This window comes from Scyliorhinus canicula, unplaced genomic scaffold, assembly GCF_902713615.1.
Source record: "Scyliorhinus canicula unplaced genomic scaffold, sScyCan1.1, whole genome shotgun sequence".
In the NCBI taxonomy this organism is placed as follows: Eukaryota; Metazoa; Chordata; class Chondrichthyes; order Carcharhiniformes; family Scyliorhinidae; genus Scyliorhinus; species Scyliorhinus canicula.
In genome coordinates this window covers 166002-192741 of record NW_024056027.1, presented here as the reverse complement: position 1 = coordinate 192741, position 26740 = coordinate 166002, and the positions used below count along the sequence as shown (strand labels likewise).

General features: G+C 46.3%; 1 long non-coding RNA gene and 1 gene segment (V, D, J or C); one reads left to right on the top strand and one right to left on the bottom strand.

Annotated features, from left to right (window-relative positions):
• The window catches only part of LOC119961682, a 42526-nt gene extending 37612 nt beyond the window's left edge, over positions 1–4914 (top strand). Inside the window, exon 3 of the long non-coding RNA XR_005459714.1 lies at positions 4811–4914. This is a non-coding gene — a long non-coding RNA (uncharacterized LOC119961682). The remainder of the gene's footprint in view (positions 1–4810) is intronic.
• On the bottom strand, positions 1439–24264 carry LOC119961681. The segment is given in 7 exon segments: positions 1439–1887; positions 3869–4177; positions 4808–5116; positions 5318–5614; positions 22872–22922; positions 23757–24062; positions 24191–24264. Coding segments are annotated over 7 exon segments (1722 nt in total).
• Between the last annotated feature and the right edge of the window lie 2476 nt (positions 24265–26740).

The window sequence follows — 26740 nt, the reverse complement described above, 5'->3', positions numbered from 1 at the left end:
CTCGTCACCTTCCTCCTCTTTTGGTCGGGATAGTGGAGGTAAAATGGGTTAGTATTGCCCCTTAGCTCTCTTTGTTGGGGAAGTGTGGGTACAGTGGATTAAATAATGCCCATCCCCATCTCATTTTTGGAAGCGGGTGGACAGTGGATTAACTCAGGCCCCCAACGATTATTTGTTGGGCAAGTGGAGGAACAGTGCGTTAACTAAAGCCCCTCCCCCTCTCTCTATTGGGAAGTGGGGGTACAGTGCGTTAACTAAAGCCCCTCCCCCTCTCCCTGTTGGGGAAGTGGGGGTACAGTGCGTTAACTAAAGCCCCTCCCCCTTTCCCTGTTGGGGAAGTGGGGGTACAGTGCATTAAGTAGTGCCCTCCCCCTCTTTGTTGTGGAATTGGGTTACGGTGGATTAACTAAAGCCCCTCCCCCTCTCTTTGTTGGGGAAGTGGGGAGACAGTGGTTTAACTAATGCCCCTCCCCATCTCTCTATTGGTGAAGTGGGGGTACAGTGGATTAACTAGTGCCCCTCCCCCTCTCTCTATTGGTGAAGTGGGGGTACAGTGCATTAACTAATGCCCCTCCCCCTGCCTCTGTTGAGGAAGTGGGGGTACAGTGCATTAACTAATGCCCCTCCCACTCTCTCTATTGGTGAAGTGGGGGTACAGTGGATTAACTAATGCCCCTCCCCCCCTCTGTTGAGGAAGTGGGGTACAGTGGATTAACTAATGCCCCTCCCCCTCTCTCTATTGGTGAAGTGGGGGTACAGTGCATCAACTAATGCCCCTCCCTCTCTCTCTATTGGGGAAGTGGGGTTACAGTGCATTAACTAATGCTCCGCCCCCTCTCTCTATTGTGGAAGTGGGGGTACAGTGGATTAACTAAAGCCCCTCCCCTCTCTTTGTTGGGGAAGTGGGAAGACAGTGGTTTAACTAATGCCCCTCCCTCTCTCTCTATTGGGGAAGTGGGGTTACAGTGCATTAACTAATGCCCCTCCCCCTCTCTCTATTGTGGAAGTGGGGGTACAGTGGATTAACTAAAGCCCCTCCCCTCTCTTTGACTGGGGATTATCGGTCCATGTTTCTGTGTGACCCTCAATTCAGTTCCCAGTGGGTGTGATACAGCAACTTAAAGCTGACATTAATTTTAAAGGAATGGACAATGACAGAAGCAGGAACACCGCGATCTAAATGTGATGTGTTTGTTTGTCTGAAGTGGGAAATTGTCCGATTTCTCCTCAGCGGGAGGAAAGTCAATGAAGATATTTTGCTGAATCCTGGAATGAATGAGTTTTACTCTGTCTCTAACCCAGGGTGTATCTGAGCTGGGAGCACTGATTGTATCAGACTTGGGGCTGAGACCTGTAGAAATCCGGGTCTCATTGAACAGATCTAATATCAGCAAAGTGGAAGCACCATTAATTAAGCGGCTGTGTATTTAAATCACAATTGGAGGAAAAAACCTTTATTATTTTTATTTTAGTTCGAAATATAATCAATAGATTGTCATTGACATGAATTAACGGTGTCCATCAGAGCGAGGGAAATGTTCACAAAACTGGGTTTACCGCTGGATTTATCAACCGTTCTGTTGATGATCTTCAAGGGGATGGCTTCATGTCCCACCACACAGGAGTAAGAAGCGCCGCTGGCCCACTCCTCCGCTGCAATGGATAACAGGCTGTACATGAAGAAGGAGCTATTGCCGTTCTCCGCCATCACCTCGGTGTTCTTGTAGTTCCCGGGATTCACCGGCTTGTCATTGACGGTCCACTTGACGAAGATCTCTCGGGGGGAGAAACCTCTCACTAAGCAGCTGAGGGAGACGAATCTCTGAGCGGAGACGTCTTCAGCCGAGGGCAGGAGGACAGAGACGGACGGTTCCCGCGGATTGGGATCTGCAGAAAATGTACAACAAACGTCAATAAAATGGGGGATCCCGGAGACAATGGAACCGCGGGTTAGATGTGAGAGAAATGTGTTTTGTGTTGTATTTTAAAGGTTTCCATTTTCCACTTTGGGATCTGTCCGGGTTCCAAGCTCGGAGCAGAGGTGGACACAATCCTTTTCCCTGAGAATTTACGGATATTGGATTCGAAAGTTTCAGAAAGTGTACAGCAGGGGAACAGGCCATGCGGCCCAACTATTCTGTGCTGGTGTCTAAACTCCAAACCAGGCTCCTCCCACCTTACCCCAACAGGATTAGAAAACTGCCAATGTAACACCCTTATTCAAAAGGAAGGGTGTCAAAAACAGGTAACTATAGGCCAGGGACCTTAACATCTGTCAGTGGAAAACGGTTCGAGTCCATTATAACAGATCCAATAGCTGAGCATTTCGAAATACATAATATAATCAAACAGAGTCAGCACGGCTTCGTGAAGGGGAAATCATGCCTGAAGACTTTATTGCCCTTGTTCGAGGTGATAAGGAGAAGGCTGGAGAAGGGGGAACCAGTAGATGTAATATACATGAATTTCAAAACTGTGTTTAATAAATGAATGTACTATTCCCACGGCTGGAGATGACAAAAATATAAAGGCAAGTGGTGAGGTTACAGAAAATCTAGAGAGGGACAGAGGTGGCTTAAGTTACTGAGTAAAAACTTGGCAGATGGAACATAATGTAGGGAAATGTGAGTTTAGACACTTTGGTAGGAGGAGGAACATAACAGAATATTATTTAGATGTAGAAAGACTGAAGAAAGCTGAAGTAACGGGGGAATTGGGGGCCCTTGTGCAGAAACCACACAAAGCAAGTTCTGCAGGTAATATGGAGACAAATTGAATGTTGACATTTATTTCAAAGGGAATAGAATATAAACATGGGGACGTCTGGCTCAAACTATACAAAGTTAGACTAGTTAGACTAGTTAGACTACACCTGATATACTTTGAATAGTTTTCGTGCCCTTACCTAAGGAAGACAGATTGGTTTTGAAGGCAGTCCAGAGAAGGATCACGAGGGATGGAGGGATTTTCTTCCAGGGAGAGGTTAAGTAGGCTGGGCCTGGACTGATTGGAGTTTAGAAGAATGAAGGTGGCCTAATCGAGACATGAAAGATTCTCAGGGAGCTTCGGCGTGTAGTCGCTGTGAGATTGTTTTCCCTTGTGGGAGCATCTCGGACCAGAGTGCAGGATCACATAGTCAATGTTCGCCCATTTCAGACAGAGATGAGAAGGAATTTCCTCTCTCAGAGCGTCGGGGAGCTGTAGAATTATTTAACCCAGGGGGCTGTAGATTCTGGGTTGTTCAGTATGTTCAAGGTTGAGAGAGACATATTTTCAACCAATGAGAGATATGGGATTGGATTTTGTTTATTGTCACGTGTACCGAGGTACAGTGAAAAGTATTTTTCTGCGAGCAGCTCAACAGATCATTAAGTACATGAAAAGAAAGGGAAATAAAATAAAATACATAACAGGGCAACATAAGGTACACAATGTAACTACTTAACACCGGCATCGGGTGAAGCATACAGAGGTGTAGTGTTAATGAGGTCAGTCCGTTAGGGGGTCGTTTAGGTGTCTGGTAACAGCGGGAGAAGGCGGGAAAGAGGAGTTGAAGACCATCACATCAGATCAGTTATGATCTCATTGAAGGCTGGATCAGTGTTGTTGGGCTGAATGGCCTACGTCTGCTCCTACGTCTTGTGGCCATTGGTCTAGCTCTGTCTAAACCCCATATCACTGCTTTTAATTCATTGTTCCTTCATCTACGTAGCAATTTCCCCCTTAAGATCAACAGGCCCAAAATTTTTAGTCGTGGAATTACCAATCAGAATGGACCATAAATACACTGAATGCTAAATACTGACCGCTGCACTGACACCAGAAATAGACACAATGACTCACTTATTGCTTCAGTTTCACCGCTCACCTATTTTTTTGTGGATTGAAATTCTTAAAGGAGTTGGCAGGTCCTGATGGCTCGCCACACAGTCAAACACAGCCCCACTCAGCCAGGCTTGTGTCGAGATGTTTAATTTGCTGACCACGCTCTCAGTATCTGCCCCAGGCTGGTCGGCAATCTCTGATTTCAGCGGCTTCTTCGCTTCACTCCAGGACACGTTGACTCCATAAGGACCATTCGAAATGACGCAGGTTAAGGTGACAGTCGCCTCCAGTAAGACCTGTTCTATTGGTGGTGGCAGTATTGTTACTGAGGCGGTAATACAATCAGAAGGATCTGTGAATGAAAACATGAAAATCAACACAAGTTTCATCTTCAGAATCAGGACAGAAGGATTCAGCCTTCACTCACTCAATGGGAATAAATCAACTTCGAAACTTCTAATGATCGCCATTAATCTTCTGTACACAATGGAAAACCAGTTTGGTCATCTTAAACGATTCTCATTGTGAAATACAGTCAGCACCAATGGCATTCTAATGAACGAGTATTGCAGCATTCCCAATACAAATATTCCAATCCTGATCTCGGAAACCTAATACGGAAGGCTGATTTACAAATTGGTTGAATGAACTTTCCAACAATTTTCCTTGGAGCTGTTATCAATAAAGGGGTTCAGACACCCACTGCCTCTCAAATATAATCAGCTGTCTCAGGATAGGCTGATATCAAATCCACCTCACTCACTAAATGACTTCAAATTAGAGGGAAACATTTATTTCTCTGCTGATCAAATCCTGAATGGTGAGCAATCCTAATGCAGCTCTTACATCAGAATGAAACACAAACTACATGGCAGTAAATTAGAAGTTATTCTGTGCTTTGTCCTGATTTTAATAAATTCCTGATTTGGATTAACATCAGAGTGCAGGATGATTTATTGTTTCCTCTGTTTGTGTCTCTTACCAGACGCGGTGATGTTGTGACTTTGGGTGACCTCTTGATGAGTGACCTGGCAGGTATAGACCGCTTTGCTGAACCATTCCCCAGCGGAGAGTGTCAGCCGACTGTTCGCCGAGAAGTTCCCGTTCACTTCACAGGCGGGAGAGGTGATAATTCCTGAACCCATGGGTTGTCCATTCTTCAGCCACTTCACCGTGATTGAATTTGTCTGGAAATCGTTAATTGAACAGACGATGGTTGCAAATTTCTGTCTTGTGATTTCTTCACTGGAACTCACGGTGAGGATAACATGTGGAGGGACACCAGGCGGGCCTTCAAGAAACACAATTTAGACATTTCTTGCAGAAGATGGTGTGATAAATAAAATGATTTATTATATTTTAACTGTTTCTCTGCGGCCAATATTTTCCTCAGGAATCAGAACGGCACACTTTATCATAAATATGTTACAGCCAAAGGTGTAAATAAAGTAATCACAGCGGTTCTGCTTCGCACAGTTTCCATAACACTTACATGTCATTCCAATGCTCTTGTCTGAGCCGCTGTGTCGAACCTCACAGCTGATTTTGTTGCATTCCCCCTCTGACTCGGTGATGGTTAACTGGCTGCTCAGGGTGTAGGTTCCCTTCTTGTTTCTCACTGACGGGTATTCCTTAACTCCAGTGCTGATCAGCTGCCCATCTTTCTTCCAGGTAAGGCTGGTGATTTCTGGGGAGTAGTCCATCGCCAAACAGCCGTAGGTGACGGAGCCGTCGGTGTTGTGTTGCTGACAGGAGACCAGGCTGTAGAGAGTGGGTGGAGACGGTGTCGCTGGGAGAGAATGGCCAATTGAACAAGTTAGACTCTGGGATTTGTCATTAAGATATCATACAACTTAGAATTTGGATAAAGTTACAAATTTATCATAAACCGTTCGCATTAAAACTGCATCCATACTTGAGCTTCTGTTACTTCGAACTTTTGAGAATCACCATTTGTTTATTCCCTCTTTAGAAACTCACATCTCTTTCTCCATTTCTAACACCTTGCAGAAATTAGCATTATGGTGTCATCTGAAAATGTACCATTCATTCCTTTCAATGAGCAGAGCGGAGGGTTTCCCCCATTATTTATGACACCAATGTTTTTTCCACCAACAGCACTTTGTGATAAAGAAGTTGTCTCTTCATTTCGGTCATTGCTGTTTGGAAATTGCCTGTGTTCAAACTGACTGATGTCCCCCCTCTCTCCACCTCACTACCCCCACTCCCCGTGACTTTGCTTCAGAAAAATCATCCAGGTATTTACATAATGACTATAAAATTCTACGTTTGAGCACATGTGCAAGTAACTCCAAAATTCTCCAATTACAGGACCCTGGACATTAAAAGCGGGATGCGGCCATTCGGTCCCTCAGGTCTCCTGCACCATTCAATATGATTATGGCGGAGCAGTTTGTGGGATGGACTCCGCATTCCATGTATCCGTGATAACCAGCTTCCTGTCCTTTTCCCAGCTCTCTGCGCTTTTCCCAGCTCTCTGATCTTTCCTCCACTTCTGTAATTTGCCCAGCTGCACCTTTCCAGGTTGTTTGCTCTTTGCCTCAGCTTCTGGAACTTTCCACTTGCTCTTTGTGCTTTTCCCCAGAACATGGCACTTTGCCCCCTGATTATTGGCTTTGGCCCATCAATTACCACTTTTCCCCGTGTTCCTGCAGATTCTCTCCCCTGTCTGCGCTCAGCTCTCTGCCCATTTCACCTGCTCACTACTCAGCTCTCGTATTTCCCAGGCTCCCTATACTTTAACCCAGCTTTATGCCATTTCCCAGGCTCCATGTGTCCCCCCCCCCCCCCCCCCACCCCAGCTCGCTACCGTTTCCCAGGCTCCCTATACTTTACCCAGCTTAATACAATTTCCCAGGCTCCGTGTGCCCCCCCCCCCCCCCCCCCCACACCCCGGCCAGCTCGCTACCCATTCCGAGGCTCCCCGTGCTTTTCCCCAGCTCTCTGCCTTTTCCCAGTCTCCCTGCGCTTTTCCCCAGCTCCATCTTTTCCCAGGCTCCCTGCGCTTTCCCCCCAGCTCTCTACCTTTTCCCAGGCTCCCTGTGCTTTTCCCCATCTCTCTACCTTTTCCCAGTCTCCCTGCGCTTTTCCCCAGCTCCTTCTTTTCCCAGGCTCCCTGCACTTTCCCCCAGCTCTATCTTTTCCCAGTCTCCCTGCGCTTTTCCCCAGCTCCTTCTTTTCCCAGGCTCCATGCACTTTTCCCCAGCTCTATACCTTTTCCCAGTCTCTCTGCGCTTTTCCCCAGCTCCATATCGTCTCCCAGGCTTCCTGTGCTTTTTCCCAGCTCTCTACCTTTTCCCAGGCATCCTGTGCTTTTTCCCAGCACTCTACCTTTTCCCAGTCTCCCTGTGCTTTTCCCCAGCTCTCAGCCTTTTCCCAGTCTCCCTGCGCTTTACCCCAGCTCTCAGCCCTTCCCAGTCTCCCTCCGCTTTTCCCCAGCTCTCAGCCTTTTCCCAGGCTCCCTGTGCTTTCCCCCTGCTCTCAGCCTTTTCCCAGGCTCCCTGTGCTTTTCCCCAGCTCTCAGCCTTTTCCCAGGCTCCCTGTGCTTTCCCCAGCTCTCTACCTTTTCCCAGGCTCCCTGTGCTTTCCCCCAACTCTCTGCCCTTTCCCAGACCCCCTGCGCTTTCCCCCAACTCTCTGCCCTTTCCCAGACTCCCTGTGCTTTTCCCCAACTCTCTGCCTTTTCCCAGCCTCCCTGTGCTTTTCCCCAGCTCCATCCTTTCCAAGGCTCCCTGCGCTTTCCCCCCAGCTCTCTACCTTTTCCCAGGCTCCCTGCACTTTTCCCCAGCTCTCTGCATTTTCCCAGTCTCCCTGCGCTTTTCCCCAGCTCCTTCTTTTCCCAGGCTTTCTGCACTTTTCCCCAGCTCTCTACCTTTTCCCAGTCTCCCTGCGCTTTTCCCCAGCTCTACTTTTTCCCAGTCTCCCTGCGCTTTTCCCCAGCTCCTTCTTTTCCCAGGCTCCCTGCACTTTACCCCAGCCCTATACCTTTTCCCAGTCTCCCTGCGCTTTTCCCCAGCTCTATCTGTTCCCAGGCTCCCTGTGCTTTTTCCCAGCTCTCTACCTTTTCCCAGGCATCCTGTGCTTTTTCCCAGCTCTCTACCTTTTCCCAGGCATCCTGTGCTTTTTCCCAGCTCTCTACCTTTTCCCAGGCTTCCTGTGCTTTTCCCCAGCTCTCAGCCTTTTCCCAGGCTCCCTGTGCTTTCCCCAGCTCTCTACCGTTTCCCAGGCTCCCTGTGCTTTCCCCCAACTCTCTGCCCTTTCCCACACCCCCTGCGCTTTCCCCCAACTCTCTGCCCTTTCCCAGACTCCCTGTGCGTTTCCCCAACTCTCTGCCTTTTCCCAGCCTCCCTGTGCTTTTCCCCAGCTCCATCCTTTCCAAGGCTCCCTGCGCTTTCCCCCCAGCTCTCTACCTTTTCCCAGGCTCCCTGCACTTTTCCCCAGCTCTCTGCATTTTCCCAGTCTCCCTGCGCTTTTCCCCAGCTCCTTCTTTTCCCAGGCTTCCTGCATTTTTCCCCAGCTCTCTACCTTTTCCCAGTCTCCCTGCGCTTTTCCCCAGCTCTATTTTTTCCCAGTCTCCCTGCGCTTTTCCCCAGCTCCTTCTTTTCCCAGGCTCCCTGCACTTTACCCCAGCTCTATACCTTTTCCCAGTCTCCCTGCGCTTTTCCCCAACTCTATCTTTTCCCAGGCTCCCTGTGCTTTCCCCCATCTCCATATCATCTCCCAGGCTTCCTGTGATTTTCCCCAGCTCTCTACCTTTTCCCAGGCATCCTGTGCTTTTTCCCAGCTCTCTACCTTTTCCCAGGCATCCTGTGCTTTTTCCCAGCTCTCTACCTTTTCCCAGGCTTCCTGTGCTTTTCCCCAGCCCTCTACCTTTTCCCAGCCTCCCTGTGCTCTTCCCCAGCTCTCTACCTTTTCCCAGGCTCCCTGCGCTTTCCCCCCAGCTCTCTACATTTTCCCAGGCTCCCTGTGCTTTTCCCCGTCTGTCTACCTTTTCCCAGGCTCCCTGCACTTTTCCCCAGCTCTCTGCATTTTCCCAGTCTCCCTGTGCTTTTCCCCAGCTCCTTCTTTTCCCAGGCTCTTTGCACTTTTCCCCAGCTCTATACCTTTTCCCAGTCTCCCTGCGCTTTTCCCCAGCTCTATCTTTTCCCAGTCTCCCTGCGCTTTTCCCCAGCTCCTTCTTTTCCCAGGCTCCTTGCACTTTTCCCCAGCTCTATACTTTTTCCCAGTCTCCCTGCGCTTTTCTCCAGCTCTATCTTTTCCCAGCCTCCCTGTGCTTTCCCCCATCTCCATATCGTCTCCCAGGCTTCCTGTCATTTTCCCCAGCTCTCTACCTTTTCCCAGGCTTCCTGTGATTTTCCCCAGCTCTCTACCTTTTCCCAGGCATCCTGTGCTTTTTCCCAGCTCTCGACCTTTTCCCAGGCATCCTGCGCTTTTTCCCAGCTGTCTACCTTTTCCCAGTCTCCCTGCGCTTTTCCCCAGCTCTCAGCCTTTTCCCAGTCTCCCTGTGCTTTTCCCCAGCTCTCAGCATTTTCCTAGTCTCCCTGTGCTTTTCCCCAGCTCTCAGCCTTTCCCAGTCCCCCTACCCTTTTCCCCAGCTCTCAGCCTTTTCCCAGGCTCCCTGCGCTTTTCCCCAGCTCTCAGCCTTTTCCCAGGCTCCCTGAGCTTTCGCCCCGCGTCCTGCATTTTCCGGACTCCTTTTGCTTTCCTCCAGCTCTCAAACGTTTCCCAGGCTCCCTGTCCTATTCCCCCAACTCTCTGCCCTTTCCCAGACTCCCTGCGCGTTCCCCCAACTCTCTGCCTTTTCCCAAACTCCCCGCACTTTCCCCCAGCTTTCTACCTTTTCACAGGCTCCCTGCGCTTTCCCACAGCTCTATACATTTTCCCAGGCTCCTGTGCTCTTCCCCAGCTCTCTGCCTGTTCCCAGACTCCCTGCGCTTTTCCCCAGCTCACTGCCTTTTCCCAGACTCCCCGCACTTTTCCCCAGCTCTCTACCTTTTCCAGGCTTCCTGTGCTTTCCCTCAGCTCTCTACCTTTTCCCAGGCTCCCTGCGCTTTTCCCCAGCTCTCTACCTTTTCCCAGGCTCCCCGCACGTTTCACCAGCTTTCTACCCTTTCCCAGGCTCCCTGCACGTTTTCCCAGCTTTCTACCTTTTCCCAGGCTTATGCGCTTTCCCCCAAACCTCTACCTTTTCCCAGGCTCCCTGTACTTTCTCCAGATCGCTGCCTTTTCCCAGTCTCCCTGTGCTTTTCCCCAACTCTCTACCTTTTCCCAGCTTCCCTGTGCTTTTTCCCGGCTCTCTGCCTTTTCCCAGGCTCCCTGTGCTTTCCCCTGGCTCTCTGCCTTTTCCCAGGCTCCCTGTCCTTTCCCCAGCTCTCTATATTTTCCCAGGCTCCCTGTGCTTTTCCCCAGCTCTCTACCTTTTCCCAGCTTCCCTATGCTTTCCCCCGGCTCTCTGCCTTTTCCCAGGCTCCCTGTGCTTTCCCCCGGCTCTCTGCCTTTTCCCAGGCTCCCTATCCTTTCCCCAACTCTCTATATTTTCTCAGGCTCCCCGCAGGTTTCCACAGCTCTCTGCCTTTTCCGAGGCTTCCCGCACATTTCCCCATCTCTCTACCTTTTCCAGGGCTCTCTGTTCTATTCCATGACTCTTTGACATGTTCCTCTCCCTCTATATTTTCCCACGCCTCTTTACAATTCTCCCAGCCCCCGACCCTGACGCTTCCCTCCAGCTCTCTTCTCTTTCTCCTGGGTCTTACTGCTCCCTTACCAGGCACCCACGTTCGTGCACACTGGCTCTCACGCTTCGCTGCAATTCTCTCTTCCTCTCTCGTTGCAGACTAACTCCCCCCCATTTAGTGAGCAAGGGGACAAGTGAATGAGGATGAGCGAGCAGGGGTGTGAATTAGGGCGGGAGTGAGAAGGGGGTGGCTGTGTGTGTCAGTGTGTGTGCATGAACAATGGTGGGCGCGTATGAGTGTGGAGCATGAGGATGGGCGTGCGATTGTAAATGATTGAGGATGGATTGGTGAGTGAGGGAGGCTGCATGGGCGACGGTGGTGGTTGAAAGTAAGTGAGCACAGTAAGAAGTCTTGCAACACCAGGTTAAAGTCCAACAAGTTTGTTTCAAACACAAGCTTTCGGAGCACTGCTCCTTCCTCAGGTGAATGAAAAGATATGTTCCAGAAACATACATATAGAGTTTTGTCTGTATATATATTTCTGGAACCTACCTCTTCACTCACCTGAGGAAGGAGCAGTGCTACGAAAGCTAGTGTTTCAAACAAACCTGTTGGACTTTAACCTGGAGTTGTCAGATTTCTTACTGTGCTCACCCAATCCAACGCCAGCATCTCCACAGCATGTAAATAAATGAGTGGGCGGTTTGGTGTTGAGTGAGATTTTGGGTGATCTGAGGTTTATGAATGTGGCTGCGTGAGTAATGGTGGGTGAGTGAGGGAGGGTAGATGAGGCTGGGTGAGAGGTGTTTAGTGAGGGTGGGTGAGTGAGGCTGGGTGAGGGTTGGTTAGTGAGGGTGGGTGAGTGGGGGTGGGTGAGGGTTGGTTAGTGAGGGTGGGTGAGTGAGGCTGGGTAGGGGTTGGTTAGTGAGGGTGGGTGAGTGAGGCTGGGTGAGGGTTGCTGAATGAGGGTGGGTGAGAGTTCGTTAGTGAGGGTGGGTGAGTGAGGCTGGGTGAGGGTTGGTGAGTGAGGCTGGGTGAGGGTTGGTGAGTGAGGGTGGGTGAGGGTTGGTTAGTGAGGCTGTGTGAGGGTTGGTTAGTGAGGGTGAGTGAGTGAGGCTGGGTGAGGGTTGGTTAGTGAGGGTGGGTGAGTGAGGCTGGGTGAGGGTTGGTTAGTGAGGGTGGGTGAGGGTTGGTTAGTGAGGCTGTGTGAGGGTTGGTTAGTGAGGGTGAGTGAGGCTGGGTGAGGGTTGGTTAGTGAGGGTGGGTGAGTGAGGCTGGGTGAGGGTTGGTTAGTGAGGGTGGGTGAGGGTTGGTGAGTGAGGCTGTATGAGGGTTGGTTAGTGAGGGTGAGTGAGTGAGGATGGGTGAGGGTTGGTTTGTGACGGTGGGTGAGTGAGGCTGGGTGAGGGTTGGTTAGTGAGGGTGGGTGAGTGAGGCTGGGTGAGGGTTGGTTAGTGAGGGTGGGTGAGTGAGGCTGGGTGAGGGTTGGTTAGTGAGGGTGGGTGAGTGAGGCTGGGTGAGGGTTGGTTAGTGAGGGTGGGTGAGTGAGGCTGGGTGAGGGTTGGTTAGTGAGGGTGGGTGAGTGAGGCTGGGTGAGGGTTGGTTAGTGAGGGTGGGTGAGTGAGGCTGTGTGAGGGTTGGTTAGTGAGGGTGGGTGAGTGAGGATGGGTGAGGGTTGGTTAGTGAGGGTGAGTGAGGGTGGGTGAGGGTTGGTTAGTGAGGCTGGGTGAGGTTTGGTTAGTGAGGGTGAGTGAGGGTTGGTTAGTGAGGCTGGGTGAGGGTTGGTTAGTGAGGCTGGGTGAGGGTTGGTTAGTGAGGCTGGGTGAGGGTTGGTTAGTGAGGGTGGGTGAGGGTTGGTTAGTGAGGGTGGATGAGTGAGGCTGGGTGAGGGTTGGTTAGTGAGGGTGGGTGAGTGAGGCTGGCTGAGGGTGGGTGAGTGAGGCTGGGTGAGGGTTGGTTAGTGGGGGTGAGTGAGTGAGGGTGGGTGAGGGTTGGTTAGTGAGGGTGGGTGAGTGAGGCTGGGTGAGGGTTGGTTAGTGAGGGTGGGTGAGTGACGCTGGGTGAGGGTTAGTTAGTGAGGGTGGGTGAGTGAGGCTGGATGAGGGTTGGTTAGTGAGGGTGGGTGAGTGAGGCTGGGTGAGGGTTGTTTCGTGAGGGTGGGTGAGTGAAGCTGGGTGAGGGTTGGTGAGTGGGGGTGGGTGAGTGAAGCTGGGTGAGAGTTGGTGAGTGAGGGTGAGGAAGTGAATGTGGACGACAAGGTGGGTGAGGGAGGGTGAGTTAGTTCGGATGGATTACTGTGAGTGAGTGAGTGTAAGGGAATGAGGGTTGGTGATTGAGGATGTGCATAGGTGAGTGTGGGTGTGTGAATGAATGTGGGTTAGTGGGTATGGATGCATGAGGGTGGATGATTGAGGGAGGGATTGTGACTTAGTGTTGGTAAATGAGAATGGGTTAATCAGTCAGTGTGTATGCGTGACTGAGTGAGTGTGAACAGGGGTGAGTGAGTGTGAGTGAGAGAGTGTGAGTGAGTGTGAGTGAGTGTGAGTGACGGTCAGTGAGTGTGAGTGATGGTGAGTGAGTGTGAGTGAGTGTGGGTGAGTGTGATGGTGAGTGAGTGTGAGTGAGTGTGCGTGAGTGTGAGTGACGGTGAGTGAGTGTGGGTGAGGGTGAATGAGTGATCATTCAGGTACTCCGGGCCAAGCCGGGCGATGTTTCTCTGGATGGCATTCCGCTCAGGCTCAGCTTTCTCTTGTCTGTTGTCCACAGCCGAGCTGGGGGCTCCTCCATTCGGCTGCACCACCCCCACCTCCTCCTCTTCCTCTCCATCGATCCTGTCCTGATTCTCCACATTGATCAGCTTTCAGTAACACCGGCTGCATAGTCAGACAGCAGTGTAGATCACTGGGCAGCTGCTTTAATACTGTCAGTAACACTGGCTGTGTACAGTCCAACAGGTTTGTTTCAAACACGAGCTTTCGGAGCACGGCTCCTTCTTCAGGTGTAGATTCACCTGAAGAAGGAGCCGTGCTCCGAAAGCTCGTGTTTGAAACAAACCTGTTGGACTTTAACCTGGTGTTGTAAGACTTCTTACTGTGTTCAGTAACATCGGCTGTGTACAGTCAGACAGCAGTGTAGATCACTGGGCAGCTGCTTTAATACTTTCAGTAACACCGGCTGTGTGCAGTCAGACAGCAGTGTAGATCACTGGGCAGCTGCTTTAATACTGTCAGTAACACGGGCTGTGTGCAGTCAGACAGCAGTGTAGATCACTGGGCAGCTGCTTTAATACTGTCAGTAACACGGGCTGTGTAGTCAGACAGCAGTGTAGGTCACTGGGCAGCTGCTTTAATACTTTCAGTAACACCGGCTGTGTAAAGTCAGACAGCAGTGTAGGTCACTGGGCAGCTGCTTTAATACTGTCAGTAACACCGGCTGTGTAAAGTCAGACAGCAGTGTAGATCACTGGGCAGCTGCTTTAATACTGTCAGTAACACGGGCTGTGTACAGTCAGACAGCAGTGTAGATCACTGGGCAGCTGCTTTAATGTCGGTGTGATTTCATTTTGTAGAAAACAATCCGGAACTGGAACAATGAACATTCCTGCAACTTATTAGATTTTCATTTTGAAAATGGCAATTTCAGGCTGGTAAAATTATTGTCATATTGTGTCAGAGTGTGTCCTTCATTTTGTGCTGTAGGAGTCTGGCTGGGCCAGAATTTATTTCCCATCACTCATTGCCTTTGCGAAGGTGGTGGTGAGCTTCATTCTTCAACCACTGCAGTCCATGTGGTGTTTGGGAGGCAGCTCCAGAATTTTGAATCATCCACAGTGAAGGAACATAGAACAGTACAGCACAGAACAGGCCCTTCAGCCCTCGATGTTGTGCCGAGCCATGATCACCCTACTCAAACCCACGTATCCACCCTATACCCAACAACCCCCCCCCCAACCTTACTTTTTAGGACACTAGGGGCAATTTAGCATGGCCAATCCACCTAACTCGCACATCTTTGGTTTGTGGGAGGAAACCGGAGCACCCGGAGGAAGTCCACGCACGTACGGGGAGGACATGCAGACTCTGCACAGACAGTGACCCAGCTGGGAATCGAACCTGGGACCCTGGAGCTGTTAAGCACATATGCTAACCACCATGCTACCGTGCTGCCCAAACAATGTGATATTTGAGGTCACAATGGAGAGAGGCTGATGGAGAAATTCCAGTTGGTGATGTTCCCATGTGTCTGCTGTCCTTGAACAGATGGTGCTGTTGTGAGTTTTGAAGGTGCTGCCTAAGGAGGCATGACGTGTTCCTGCAGAGCATGTTGTAGGTGCTAGACACTGCTGCCAGTGTTCCTCAGTGGTGGAGGGGAGTGGTTGTCGATGGTGTGCCAATCAAAGGCTACTTTGTCCTGGATGATGTGAGTTTTTGAGTGTCGTTGGAGCTGTATTCATTCAGACAAGTGGAGAGCATTCCATCACACTCCTGAGAATCTATCATCAAGGAAGAAATTGCGAGGCATCTGGATAGAAATTGTCCCATTGGGCAGACGCAGCATGGGTTCATAAAAGGCAGGTCATGCCTAACTAATTTAGTGGAATTTTTTGAGGACATTACCAGTGCAGTAGATAACGGGGAGCCGATGGATGTGGTATATCTGGATTTCCAGAAAGCCTTTGACAAGGTGCCACACAAAAGGTTGCTGCATAAGATAAAGATGCATGGCATTAAGGGTAAAGTAGTAGCATGGATAGAGGATTGGTTAATTAATAGAAAGCAAAGAGTGGGATAAATGGGTGTTTCTCTGGTTGGCAATCAGTAGCTAGTGGTGTCCCTCAGGGATCCGTGTTGGGCCCACAATTGTTCACAATTTACATAGATGATTTGGAGTTGGGGACCAAGGGCAATGTGTCCAAGTTTGCAGATGACACTAAGATGAGTGGTAAAGCGAAAAGTGCAGAGGATACTGGAAGTCTGCAGAGGGATTTGGATAGGTTAAGTGAATGGGCTCGGGTCTGGCAGATGGAATACAATGTTGACAAATGTGAGGTTATCCATTTTGGTAGGAATAACAGCAAACAGGATTATTATTTAAACGATAAAATATTAAAGCATGCCGCTGTTCAGAGAGACTTGGGTGTGCTAGTGCATGAGTCACAGAAGGTTGGTTTACAAGTGCAACAGGTGATTAAGAAGGCAAATGGAATTTTGTCCTTCATTGCTAGAGGGATGGAGTTTAAGACTAGGGAGGTTATGTTGCAATTGTATAAGGTGTTAGTGCGGCCACACCTGGAGTATTGTGTTCAGTTTTGGTCTCCTTACTTGAGAAAGGACGTACTGGCGCTGGAGGGTGTGCAGAGGAGATTCACTAGGTTAATCCCAGAGCTGAAGGGGTTGGATTATGAGGAGAGGTTGAGTAGACTGGGACTGTACTCGTTGGAATTTAGAAGGATGAGGGGGGATCTTATAGAAACATTTAAAATTATGAAGGAATAGATAGGATAGATGCGGGCAGGTTGTTTCCACTGGCGGGTGACAGCAGAACTAGGGGCATAGCCTCAAATAAGGGGAAGTAGATTTAGGACTGAGTTTAGGAGGAACTTCTTCACCCAAAGGGTTGTGAATCTATGGAATTCCTTGCCCAGTGAAGCAGTTGAGGCTCCTTCATTACATGTTTTTAAGGTAAAGATAGATAGTTTTTTGAAGAATAAAGGGATTAAGGGTTATGGTGTTCGGGCCGGAAAGTGGAGCTGAGTCCACAAAAGATCAGCCATGATCTAATTGAATGGCGGAGCAGGCTCGAGGGGCCAGATGGCCTACTCCTGCTCCTAGTTCTTATGTTCTTATGTTCTTATGAATGTGCCTTGCAGATGGTGATATGGAGATGCCGGCGTTGGACTGTGGTGAGCACAGTAAGAAGTCTCACTCAGGTGACTCACCTGATGAAGGAACTGAGCTCCGAAAGCTAGGGATTCCAAACAAACCTGTTGGACTTTAACCTGGTGTTGCAGATGGTGGACAGGCTTTGGGGTGTCAGGAGGTGTTTTGTTGCAGAATTCCGAGTCTCTGACCTGTTGTCACAGCCACACAGTGTATATGGCGAGTCCAGTTCAGTTTCTGGTCAATGGTCAGCAGGAGATTCAGCGATGGTAATTCCATTGAATGGCATGGGGTGATCGTTCGATCTTCGCTTGTTTGAGATGTCCATTGCGTGCACTTGTCTGGTACGAATGTTACTTTTCCCTTGTCAGCCCAAGCCTGGATATAGTCCAGATCTTGCTGCATTTAGCAATGGACTGCTTCAGTAATTGCGGAGTCGTGAATGGTGCTGAACATCGTTCAATGATCAGCCAAAATCCCCATTTCTGACTTTGGAAGGTCATTGCTTTTCATAGAATTTTCATAGAATTTACAGTGCAAAAGGAGGCCATTCGGCCCATCGAGTCTGCGCTGGCTCTTGCAAAGAGCACCCTACCCAAGGTCAACACCTCCACCCATAACCCAGCAACCCCACCCAACACTAAGGGCAATTTTGAACACTAAGGGCAATCTATCATGGCCAATCCACCTAACCTGCACATCTTTGGACTTGCACATCTTTTTGCTGAAGCAGCTAAAGATGGTGGGGCCGACACTAAGGAACCCTTCAGTGTTGTCCTGCAACTGAGATGATTGACCTCCAACAATTGAAACATCTTCCGCTCGGTATGACTCAAACCAGCGGGGATTTTCCCCTGATTCCCTAAACTTCAGTTTCGCTCGGGGTCCTTGATGCAACACTGGTTTAAATGTTGATGTCACGAACAGTCAACTCTCAGCTGTCTATGCGTTCTTGTATGTGTGTCCCTGTGTGCGAGTTCTTAAGTGTTCGCGTGTGTGTGTGTGTGAGCGTGTGTCTGTTCCTGTGTGTGTGTATCCCTCTGTATGTCTGTGAGCGTGTTCCTCTGTGTTCATGTGTGTCTGTGAGCGTGTGTGTGTCCATGTTTGTGTTGCTGTGTCTGTGTTGAGTGTGTGTGTGCTCCTGAGTGTATGTGTGTGTGTTTCCTTGCGTGTGTGTGTGTTGCCGTGTTGCGCGTCTGAGTGTAAGTGTGTGTGAACGTATGTGTGTGTTCCTGTGTGTCTCCATGTGTGTGTTCCTGTGTGTGTGAGAGAGAGACAGAGCACGTGTATGTATGTGAGATAGGTGTTAGAGGGAGAACAAAATAATTTGCAAGGGAGAGTTTCTGTGTGAGTGTGTGTGGGGGGATGTGTGTGTGAGATTTTGTGTGTGAGTGAGGAGAGAGAGGCAATGTGTGTGTGTGTGTAAATGGCAGGTTGTGTGCGCGAGTTCGAGATAGTGTGTGTATGGTTGAGTGTGTGTGACAGAGATTAGAGAGCATGTGGGTGTGTACCTAAAACAGTGAGAGAGAGACCACGTGTGTCAGAGAGAGACAGAATGTGGGGGCGCGTTTGTGTGTTTCTGAGAACGTGTGATAGAGTATGCCAAGGAACATGTCTGTGTTTGAGTGAGAGAATATGTGTGTTTGCGAGATGCTGTTTGTGTGCGAGTGTTTGTATCTGTGTGAGGGAGAGACGGTGTGTCAGAGAAGGACAGATTGTGCGGCCGAGTTTGTGTGTTTATGAGAGAACGTGTGAGAGAGTGTGCCAAAGAACATGTCTGTGTTTGAGTGAAATAAAATGTTTTTACGAGATATGTATGTACCAGTGTTTGTGTGTGAGAGAAATAAGTGCTTGGGTGAGTATGTGTGGTTGTGTATGAGAGTGTGCATGTGCGAAAGAGAGATTGTGTGTGAGAGAGACGTGACACAGTGTGCATGAGAGCAGGTGAGAGAATGTATGTGTGTGACACCGTGCGTGTGTGTCTGTGGGAGTGTGTGTGAGAGAAAGGGAGAGAGATAGTATGTTAGAGATTGTGTGTGTGAACGAAGGAATAATTATATTTGAAGAGCGATTATGGATGTGAGATTGTGTGTGGGGGAGAGAGGGTATATGTATCTGGGATAGTGTGTCTGATAGAGAGGGAGTGTGTGAGACAAAGAATGTGCGTATGAGAGAGTGTGTGTCAGAGAGAGCGAATGTGAGAGAGAAGGTGCGAGATACTGCATGCCTGAAAGAGAGAAAGATTGTGTGTCAGAGAGAGAATGAGACAGACTGTTCATGAGAGAGAGAGGGTATGTGCCGGGGTGCACGTGTGAGACTGCGTGAGAGCGAGAGAGTGAGAGAGCAATAACGTGTTGGCGAGTTTGTGTGCGTCTGAGATATTGTGTATGTATGTATAAGGGAATGTGCGTGAGAGAGAGCCTGAAAGAAACAATGCCGTGTTTGAAGAGCGATTATGCATGTATGTGAGGGAGAGAGACGGTCTGTGTGTTTGAGAGTGTGAGAGAGAGAGGCAAGGTGTATCAGAGAGATTTGGTGAAAGAGAGTTCGTGTGAGATAGAGCGTGTGCGAGTGAGAGAGCGTGTGAGCGAATGTGTGTGTGAGACAGATCGTCACAGTGTGTCTGAGTGAGATTGTGAGTGTGCGATTGTGTGTGAGGCACAGTGTGTATGTTTGAAAGAAGTATTGTTATTATGTGCGTGAGAGAATGAGTTTGTGTGAGGCTGTGAGAGAACGTGTGTAAGAGAGCGAGAGTATGTATATGTTTCTGTCGATGTATGGGTGCACCAAAACCTGCAAGTTCGCTTCCAAGACACTCACCATCCTGATTTGGAAATATAGCGCTATTCCTTCACTGTCACCGAGCCAAAATTCTGGAAATCTCTCCCTGACAATATTGCGGATAGTCCTCCGCCACATGGACTGCAGCTATTCAAGGATGCTTCGCATCAAAACTTTCCCAGGGGACACAGGCATATATAATAAAATCTGGCTTTGACAGCGCCTCCAGAATCCTAGGATTAAAAATAAAATGCAAAATGATTTCTCCGCTGCACTGACCCATTAAATAGATCAAGTACGGCCATAGCACGGAATGTAACTCAATAAATCGCCCTCTGCATTGCCGAATCGAAAATTCCCAGAACCAATATATCACTGATTAAAATACAACCGAATCTCCTTTTCCAGCCTGTCTGGCGTTGCTGAATTCTTTCTGACTGTCACAATCTGGGTTTGGAATCCCTTTTCTGAGTCGCCTAGTCAAACATCAAGTACAATTTCCACATCCCACACATATACAAGTTCTATTGAAGGACTTGATCAAATTGCACTCCCTGAAATACTGCAAAATGAAGCAGAAGATTTACAACCAGTCAGGAAGATTCCTGGTCCCAGCACAGTGACCGCGCGCACAGAAACTGAACAGACACACATGGCAACAATCGAGTTCCAGCTGATAAATCTGTTCAATCTGTCAATTTCATGAAATTGTTTGATTCTAATTGATCAGTGGTCAACTTCTGACAACAATAATTCAGTAATTTATTTGAAATTAAACTGACATTAATTTCAATATCATATTCGACTTTTAACTATTTTTCCCTGTCTGTCTCAAATCTCGATAATTGAGCAAAAAGTAGTTTTGCTGAAAATTAGCAGATTAAATATTACAGATTCAGGGTAGATTAATGACGTAACAGAGACACAGTGACAGGGCAATAATTAAACAAACCAGAAAATATTCACATTACCCACTGATATGATCTAAAATTACAATTAAATGTAATCAGAAAAAGAATCAGGGCAAAATAATGTAATCGGTAAAAGAGTTTAGCTGCACACAGCAGTATAATGAAATGTATAGTTTCCTAAATTCATTTCAGATATTATTAAAATTCTCTAAAACTTTTGAGATATTGCCAGGATACAACTCAATTGTAGGAGGTCATTTATGTTGACTTAATTCTCACTGATATTGTATTGTAAGTTATTGTTAATTGTCAGCTAATTCTTTATTAGATTATCTGTACTATAATAATAAATATAATAAAAATAGTTTTCAATAATCCCTAATTTGTTTTTACCCAGAGCTTTATGAAATAATTGGGGTTTAATTAAAACAACCTGACAATCAAACAATGTTGAGCAATATACTCCAAATTACTAGATGGAAACATTTTAACATTTAATTGACTGTATTCACATTTTAATTTTTTAAAACTCCAATTGCCCAATTAACCTACAAATGTGTAAAATCTGCGCCTTTCTGAACACATTGATAAATCATAAACACCATTATCAGAAAGTAATGAATATAACGAGAACAGCTCAGTAATGTTTATTCAAATCATTTGTAAAACTGACACATTATGAGCAAGTAGATTCGATAATTTGATGTTGAATTTAGCATTTAATAAAATTTAAGCCTAAAGCTAAGGTATAATCATTCTTTCTTTCCTATCATCTGTTTTCCTATCATTCTATCGTGTGTAGAGCGCAGCTGTGGGAGACAGGAGGTCATTATAAAATGCAAAGGTACTGTTAACCTTTTGTAAATAAATAAATCGGTTTGACATTCAAGCTTTTACTTTTCAATCTCTTGCCATAGGCAATCTGAACTTTCCTACAATACAAATAAAATCATGGGAACAATTCCTTGATTGGCAGCGACTTCCACATCTCAGAAACCTGTTTAAGATTAGATTAATGATAATTACCTCGCTATCCAACTATGCATTACAGTGAAGGTATAATATGGTTGCAGCGGCACTGACATAATAGAATAACTGGAATTACAATGTATTTCCAGCCTAGAAACCTGTCCCGTCATGTTAACCTCGTGCAGAACACAGTATGATTGCGAAAGGTGATTAATGATTAATTATATTAATATAAAATAACCTTTGGTTAATATGGAGTTGTATCACCGCATTGCAATTGTTTGAATTATATAAATGTAACTATGTTCTGCATGGGCGTTTCAGTCATTATTTCGTTTAATCTGGAATCTTCAGTTAAAATTACAAAATGCATCAACATATCTTTATTAAATTATTTTCTTAAATCTGGCTGTTTTCTCCGGACAATCGCCCTTCAAGCATTTTCAAACGCCGAGGCTGTTTGCATTCAACCAGAAAATGTGTAACCGCTCAGTGTCACCGAGTTTAAACAATGCAGAAACGCTGCACCGTTTGACAGATCTGAATCATTTAAAGTCACCCAGATACACAATCTCCTCAACAGAACAAAACACTAAATCACATCAATGAAGGACTGAAACCCATTTATGGAGAAGCAGCTCAACTCTGCACCGAACTGGATCAATCTTAATATTGCAAGAAAATATCAATATCCAGCAAACCAGCTCGTAACCAAATGTATAAATTATTAAACTAAACAGAAATGTGGAATAACACAAATATCACTGTGAGGTGCTCGAATATTAACAACAAATAAATATTGAAACTTAACCATTTTTTTCATACTGAGTCATTTTTCAAACACATTTAAATGTTTTTAATGATTACAGTTGATCGTAAAAGCTGCAACCATCAGATGCCACCGAGATTAAACTTTGCACAAACGGCAAACTGATTGCAGCAACAACTTCTGCTCGGAAAGGATTTGTCGAAAACCTGGCTTAGTTTAAGCTGCAATTTTCACTTTTTTTTCAAGATGCAGAAACAGCCTCCCTGTTCTCAGCCGATAATCCTGCGACAAGCAGTTTCCAACACGCAGACTCTGCATTCAATCACAAACCGTGTAACCGCTCAGTGTCACCGAGTTGAAACAATACAGACACACCAAACCGTTTCACAAACTTTTCTACACAAAGTCACCCAAAACATTCCTCAGCAGGAAAACACCAAATCACATCACTGAAGGAGTGAAACATCATGGAGAAACAGCTCAATTCTACAAACACTTTCAACAGAACCAAATGTAACATTGCAAGAACATCTCAATTTAGAGCACCAAACCCTCATGTCATCAAATGAATGAACAGGTAAACTAAACAGAAAACTTGAATAATACCATCAGCACTTTCAGTAAGCAGAACATGTTCAATAAGATAATACAGAAACTTTAACACATTTTGTCAATGTTGGGTTCGATCTCAAACACTTGTGCGGAAGACGGTACAAGCTGCAGACATTAGATAGAACCGAGATTAAACATGGGGTAAAAACAGACGTTTTGCATTTAAAGTAACCCAGCCACACAGAATCCTCAGCAAATAAACATCAAATCAGAGCAAACAGGGACTGAATCCCTCAGCAGCATCTATCTGTCAAGAAACCTCGGGATTCTATATCCCCCTTTCAGCAGAATCAAATGAAACATTGCAACAACATCTCAATACATGATCCAACAAAACACATTTCAGTGAACGAATAGATTTTGAAAATGCAGAAAAATATAAAACAAATACTCAAGTAAAACAGTTGGTAAATAATGGAATGGTTCTTACCTGCAGTCACCGTCACCATGGTGCCTTGTCCCCAGTAGCCCATGATGTCACAGTGTCACATTCCCTGAGCTGCTCCATACAATAACCGCATCTGCACAAAATAGACAGAAATCCAGCATTATTTTAAATATTCACAAACCAACTGCAAAGAGATTCACGATTAATTTTCAGGAAATTATATTAATATTTGTGGATACCGTTCTTTCTTCATTAATGACCGAATGTTTTATATTTCACAGACATGGAAATGTTATTGAAAACACCAACTGTGACTAAATAACGACCACCAATTTTCCACATTAATTCTTATTATTTTCTCATTGCTGGAATCAAATAATGCTTCACTGTGAATAAAGTTGGATTATAAACGTGAGCACTGAGCCAGCTTCAGTTAATTAGTGCTGAGGGGCTTTTTGTATTGACAGTAACTGCTGTGCCCCAGTTGTAGTCACAGTGACAGACACCCGCATAAAAACTGCACTCACTCTCTGTTCAGTCCTGCCGCTCAATATTCACTTCAAATACACGTTTACTTCTGATCTAATTTACAATTTATACAGCAGTTTATCAAATCCAATGTACATAGATTTGCCCAAGTATCAGAAATAATAAAACGATGATTATATACAAGTCTGTAATAGCTGAAACTGTTAACAATAAATATAAACTGACACAAGCTCATCCTATTATATCAATTGGTTTGTTCAGTTTTACTGTTTAATTTTCTCTGTGTTAGTTATGTAAGAAGCAGCGTGTGCATTGACTCTGATCACTGACATTAATATTACATTTGAATCAAGTGCTGACCTTCAGGTTAAGCTGCAAGTTGCTGAATTCCCTCTCGAGCTGTTCTTGTGCGGGTCCAGCCCTGGTTCCTCTCGCTGTGGTGTCTTGCACAGTAATAGATGGCGGTGTCTTCGGTCTTCAGACTCCTCATGGCCAAAGATAAGATGTTGTTTGAAGTGTCTTTGGACGCAGTGAATCGATCTTTAATGGCTGGGGCGTAGTTGTTGCTGGATGAACTATAGTAGTAAAGCAGCCACTCCAGCCCCTGGCCGGGAACCTCGCGGACCCACTGCATGTAAGCGGTGCCGAGATCGAAGCCGCTGGTTTTACAGGTCAGTGTCAGGGAGCCTCCGGGACGCCCGGTCTCTGCCTCTGGCTGAGTCAACACAACATCCGACTGGACACCTGTAAAAATATATCAAAAAGCCCGAGGATTAATGCTGGTGAAATGATTGGTGACTCTGGAACATTCAGAGGAGAGACTAACACTGAGACAGTAACAGTGAGAGACTTGGACAATAAAAACTACTCACGGGATAAGAAAGTCAGCAACAAACTGAGAGAAATGGCCCACCTCATCCTTCTGGTCATTTGGGGGAAATGGTTGTGTCAGGAACTCAGTGAACAAACCAGCTCCCGGACTGTTGGATTCGGGTCCCAGTGAGCGGCATTTAAATACCCGGCAGAAGGGGGCGGCTTTCCAGGCGCCGCCTGTTGATTCCCTGGTGGAGGCGGCGACTGGATCCACGTCCCGCCTTCCACACCCCCAACAGAATGGACTCAGAGATTTACTATAGGATATTATTTTAAAAAATACATTAGATCGGTATAATTGTTTGGCTGAATGGATTAATTGTAATGTCTATCCTCATCCGAATGGAAAATTATACTTGAACTTCTCTAAGTAAAATCTAATTCCATTATATATTAAGTCTCTTTATTTCTACACTCCAATATAAAGGGATGAACACAAATAGATCAAATTACATTATCAGGGAATAAATCGTCTGTCAGTTAGATTTGCAACACTCCGGGACTCTATCCCATTACAACAATAAAGTATAATTTATCAGACATAATGTAACTAAATGAGGGAATGAATGACGTGATTACATTTGCAGTGCGGATGGTCATCACTGTACAATGTGGGTCTGTAGACAAAAGAAACTCTAACATTACACAATGTCTCTCTTTACATTTCTCGATTTGCCCCTGAGCCACAGACAGTCCTGTGAACATTAGCGGTAAAAGAAGCCGCTTGCCTGATAATTCAGCAGTGAGTTGACAGAGAAACATAAAATTAACAACAGCTTTTGACAGAGAAGTTAATGAATCAGAACTGACACGGTGATCAGCAAAGTTATCCTTCAGCATCCAAATTATTGCCGCTAATTTTACTGACCACCGGCTGTCTAACATTCACTGGTGTTGGGAACACAGGATATCAGGACTTTGCGGCATATTACACAATATCACAGGAATAAATGTTTTATCTTCCACTGAAGCAGGTCATGAACTGGTCATTTCTCCACTCATTGGCAGCAATGAGAGGGACTGTTAAATAATGGAAATCAGCACAAATTAAACTGTACAGAACACGGTGTTAATCGGGTATAAGAGACGCCTCCGTTTAACGGAGATGATCCCAGGAATCCCCCGAGTTCAATGCAGTTTATTTACTTTTATTTCATTTTATTTTATTTTTTGGAATTGGAGTCATCTTATTGAACTTGTAGATTGTGTCCATCAACACCAATCACTCTCTCACTTCATTCGGTTCTCAACAAACGGACTTTAATAACTAGAGTGATCTTTACTCAGAACTATTATAAATTAAATAGCATCTGGTCAGGTTACTATTTTCCGATCATGTTTAATCTCATAGTGAACAAAACATTCAGTGAATATATTTATTTGCATGGAACACCATTTAAAACGTTCACTTCATGTGCGACTAAAACATTTATTGTTTGAATGGATAAATCCCATTTAATCCATTCATATTCAGGTTAAACTGCCCCACACAGTATTTGGCAGCAATCCAGCCGCCTGCAGTCAGGGAGGCTCGAATGTTCAATGTTGTTTACAGGAAACATCTGTACTTTTTTTTCAAAGATCTGTTTGCTCAGTACTGACCGCTTGGCTGCAATCCAACTTCAAACTCTTAACATTGTCAATGAGGACTATTTATAAGCAAATCTACCCAGCAACAGTACTGGAGATCTTTTTATGTTTTAAATTGTGAACCTATTTGAACTGTTCCCATCTCTAAGGAAAGGAGAGTTATCCAGCTTCTCTGACCAATCGTAGCAATTGCCGGCTGGAGTATCTCTCCCACATCTCATAACATTGTGATGATGGATAGGAATACAAGCAGACTATCAGACAGGGGCTACATTTTGTAATAGATAAACATGTACATTTACGTGTTTTTCCCTTTATTCTTCCATGGAATGTGGGAGTCACTGGCAAGACCACCATGTGTTCCTGCCCTAATTGCTGTTGAACTGAGTGGTTTGCTGGGCCAGCTCAGAAGGAACTGAAGAGTCAGACATGTTGCTGCCGACTGGAGCCACATGTATGTGAGACCAGGGAGGGATGTCAGATTTCCTTCATTAGTGAAGCAGAGGGGGTTTCATGGTGACCATTAGTATGTATTCCGGATTTATTAACTGAACTCAAATTCCCCCACCGGCCATGGTGGGATTTGTACCCAAGCCCCCACAGAATTAGCCCGGGCCTTTGGATTATTGGTTCAATGTCATTAATACTCCCCCACTACCGACCCAAAAGATAAAGGGATTATTGCTTTGATGTAGGGATGGATGTTTGTTAGATGCCTGAATATTTTGATTGTGGAATCGGTGAATGGGTTTGATGGATGCATGGATAGATGGTCCTGAAAGATGCTGTTCTACATTCTCAGTTTTGTGCTTGATGACTTCACAAATTAAATCAGGCCCTTTATAATTTGTGTCAGTATAATGCATTCGGTGGCTCAAGCTTTTCTGGGTGAATTCCATCCCCAGACTATCGGGAACTGATGAGATGGACGTCACTAAGAGGAAACTTGAGATATCCTG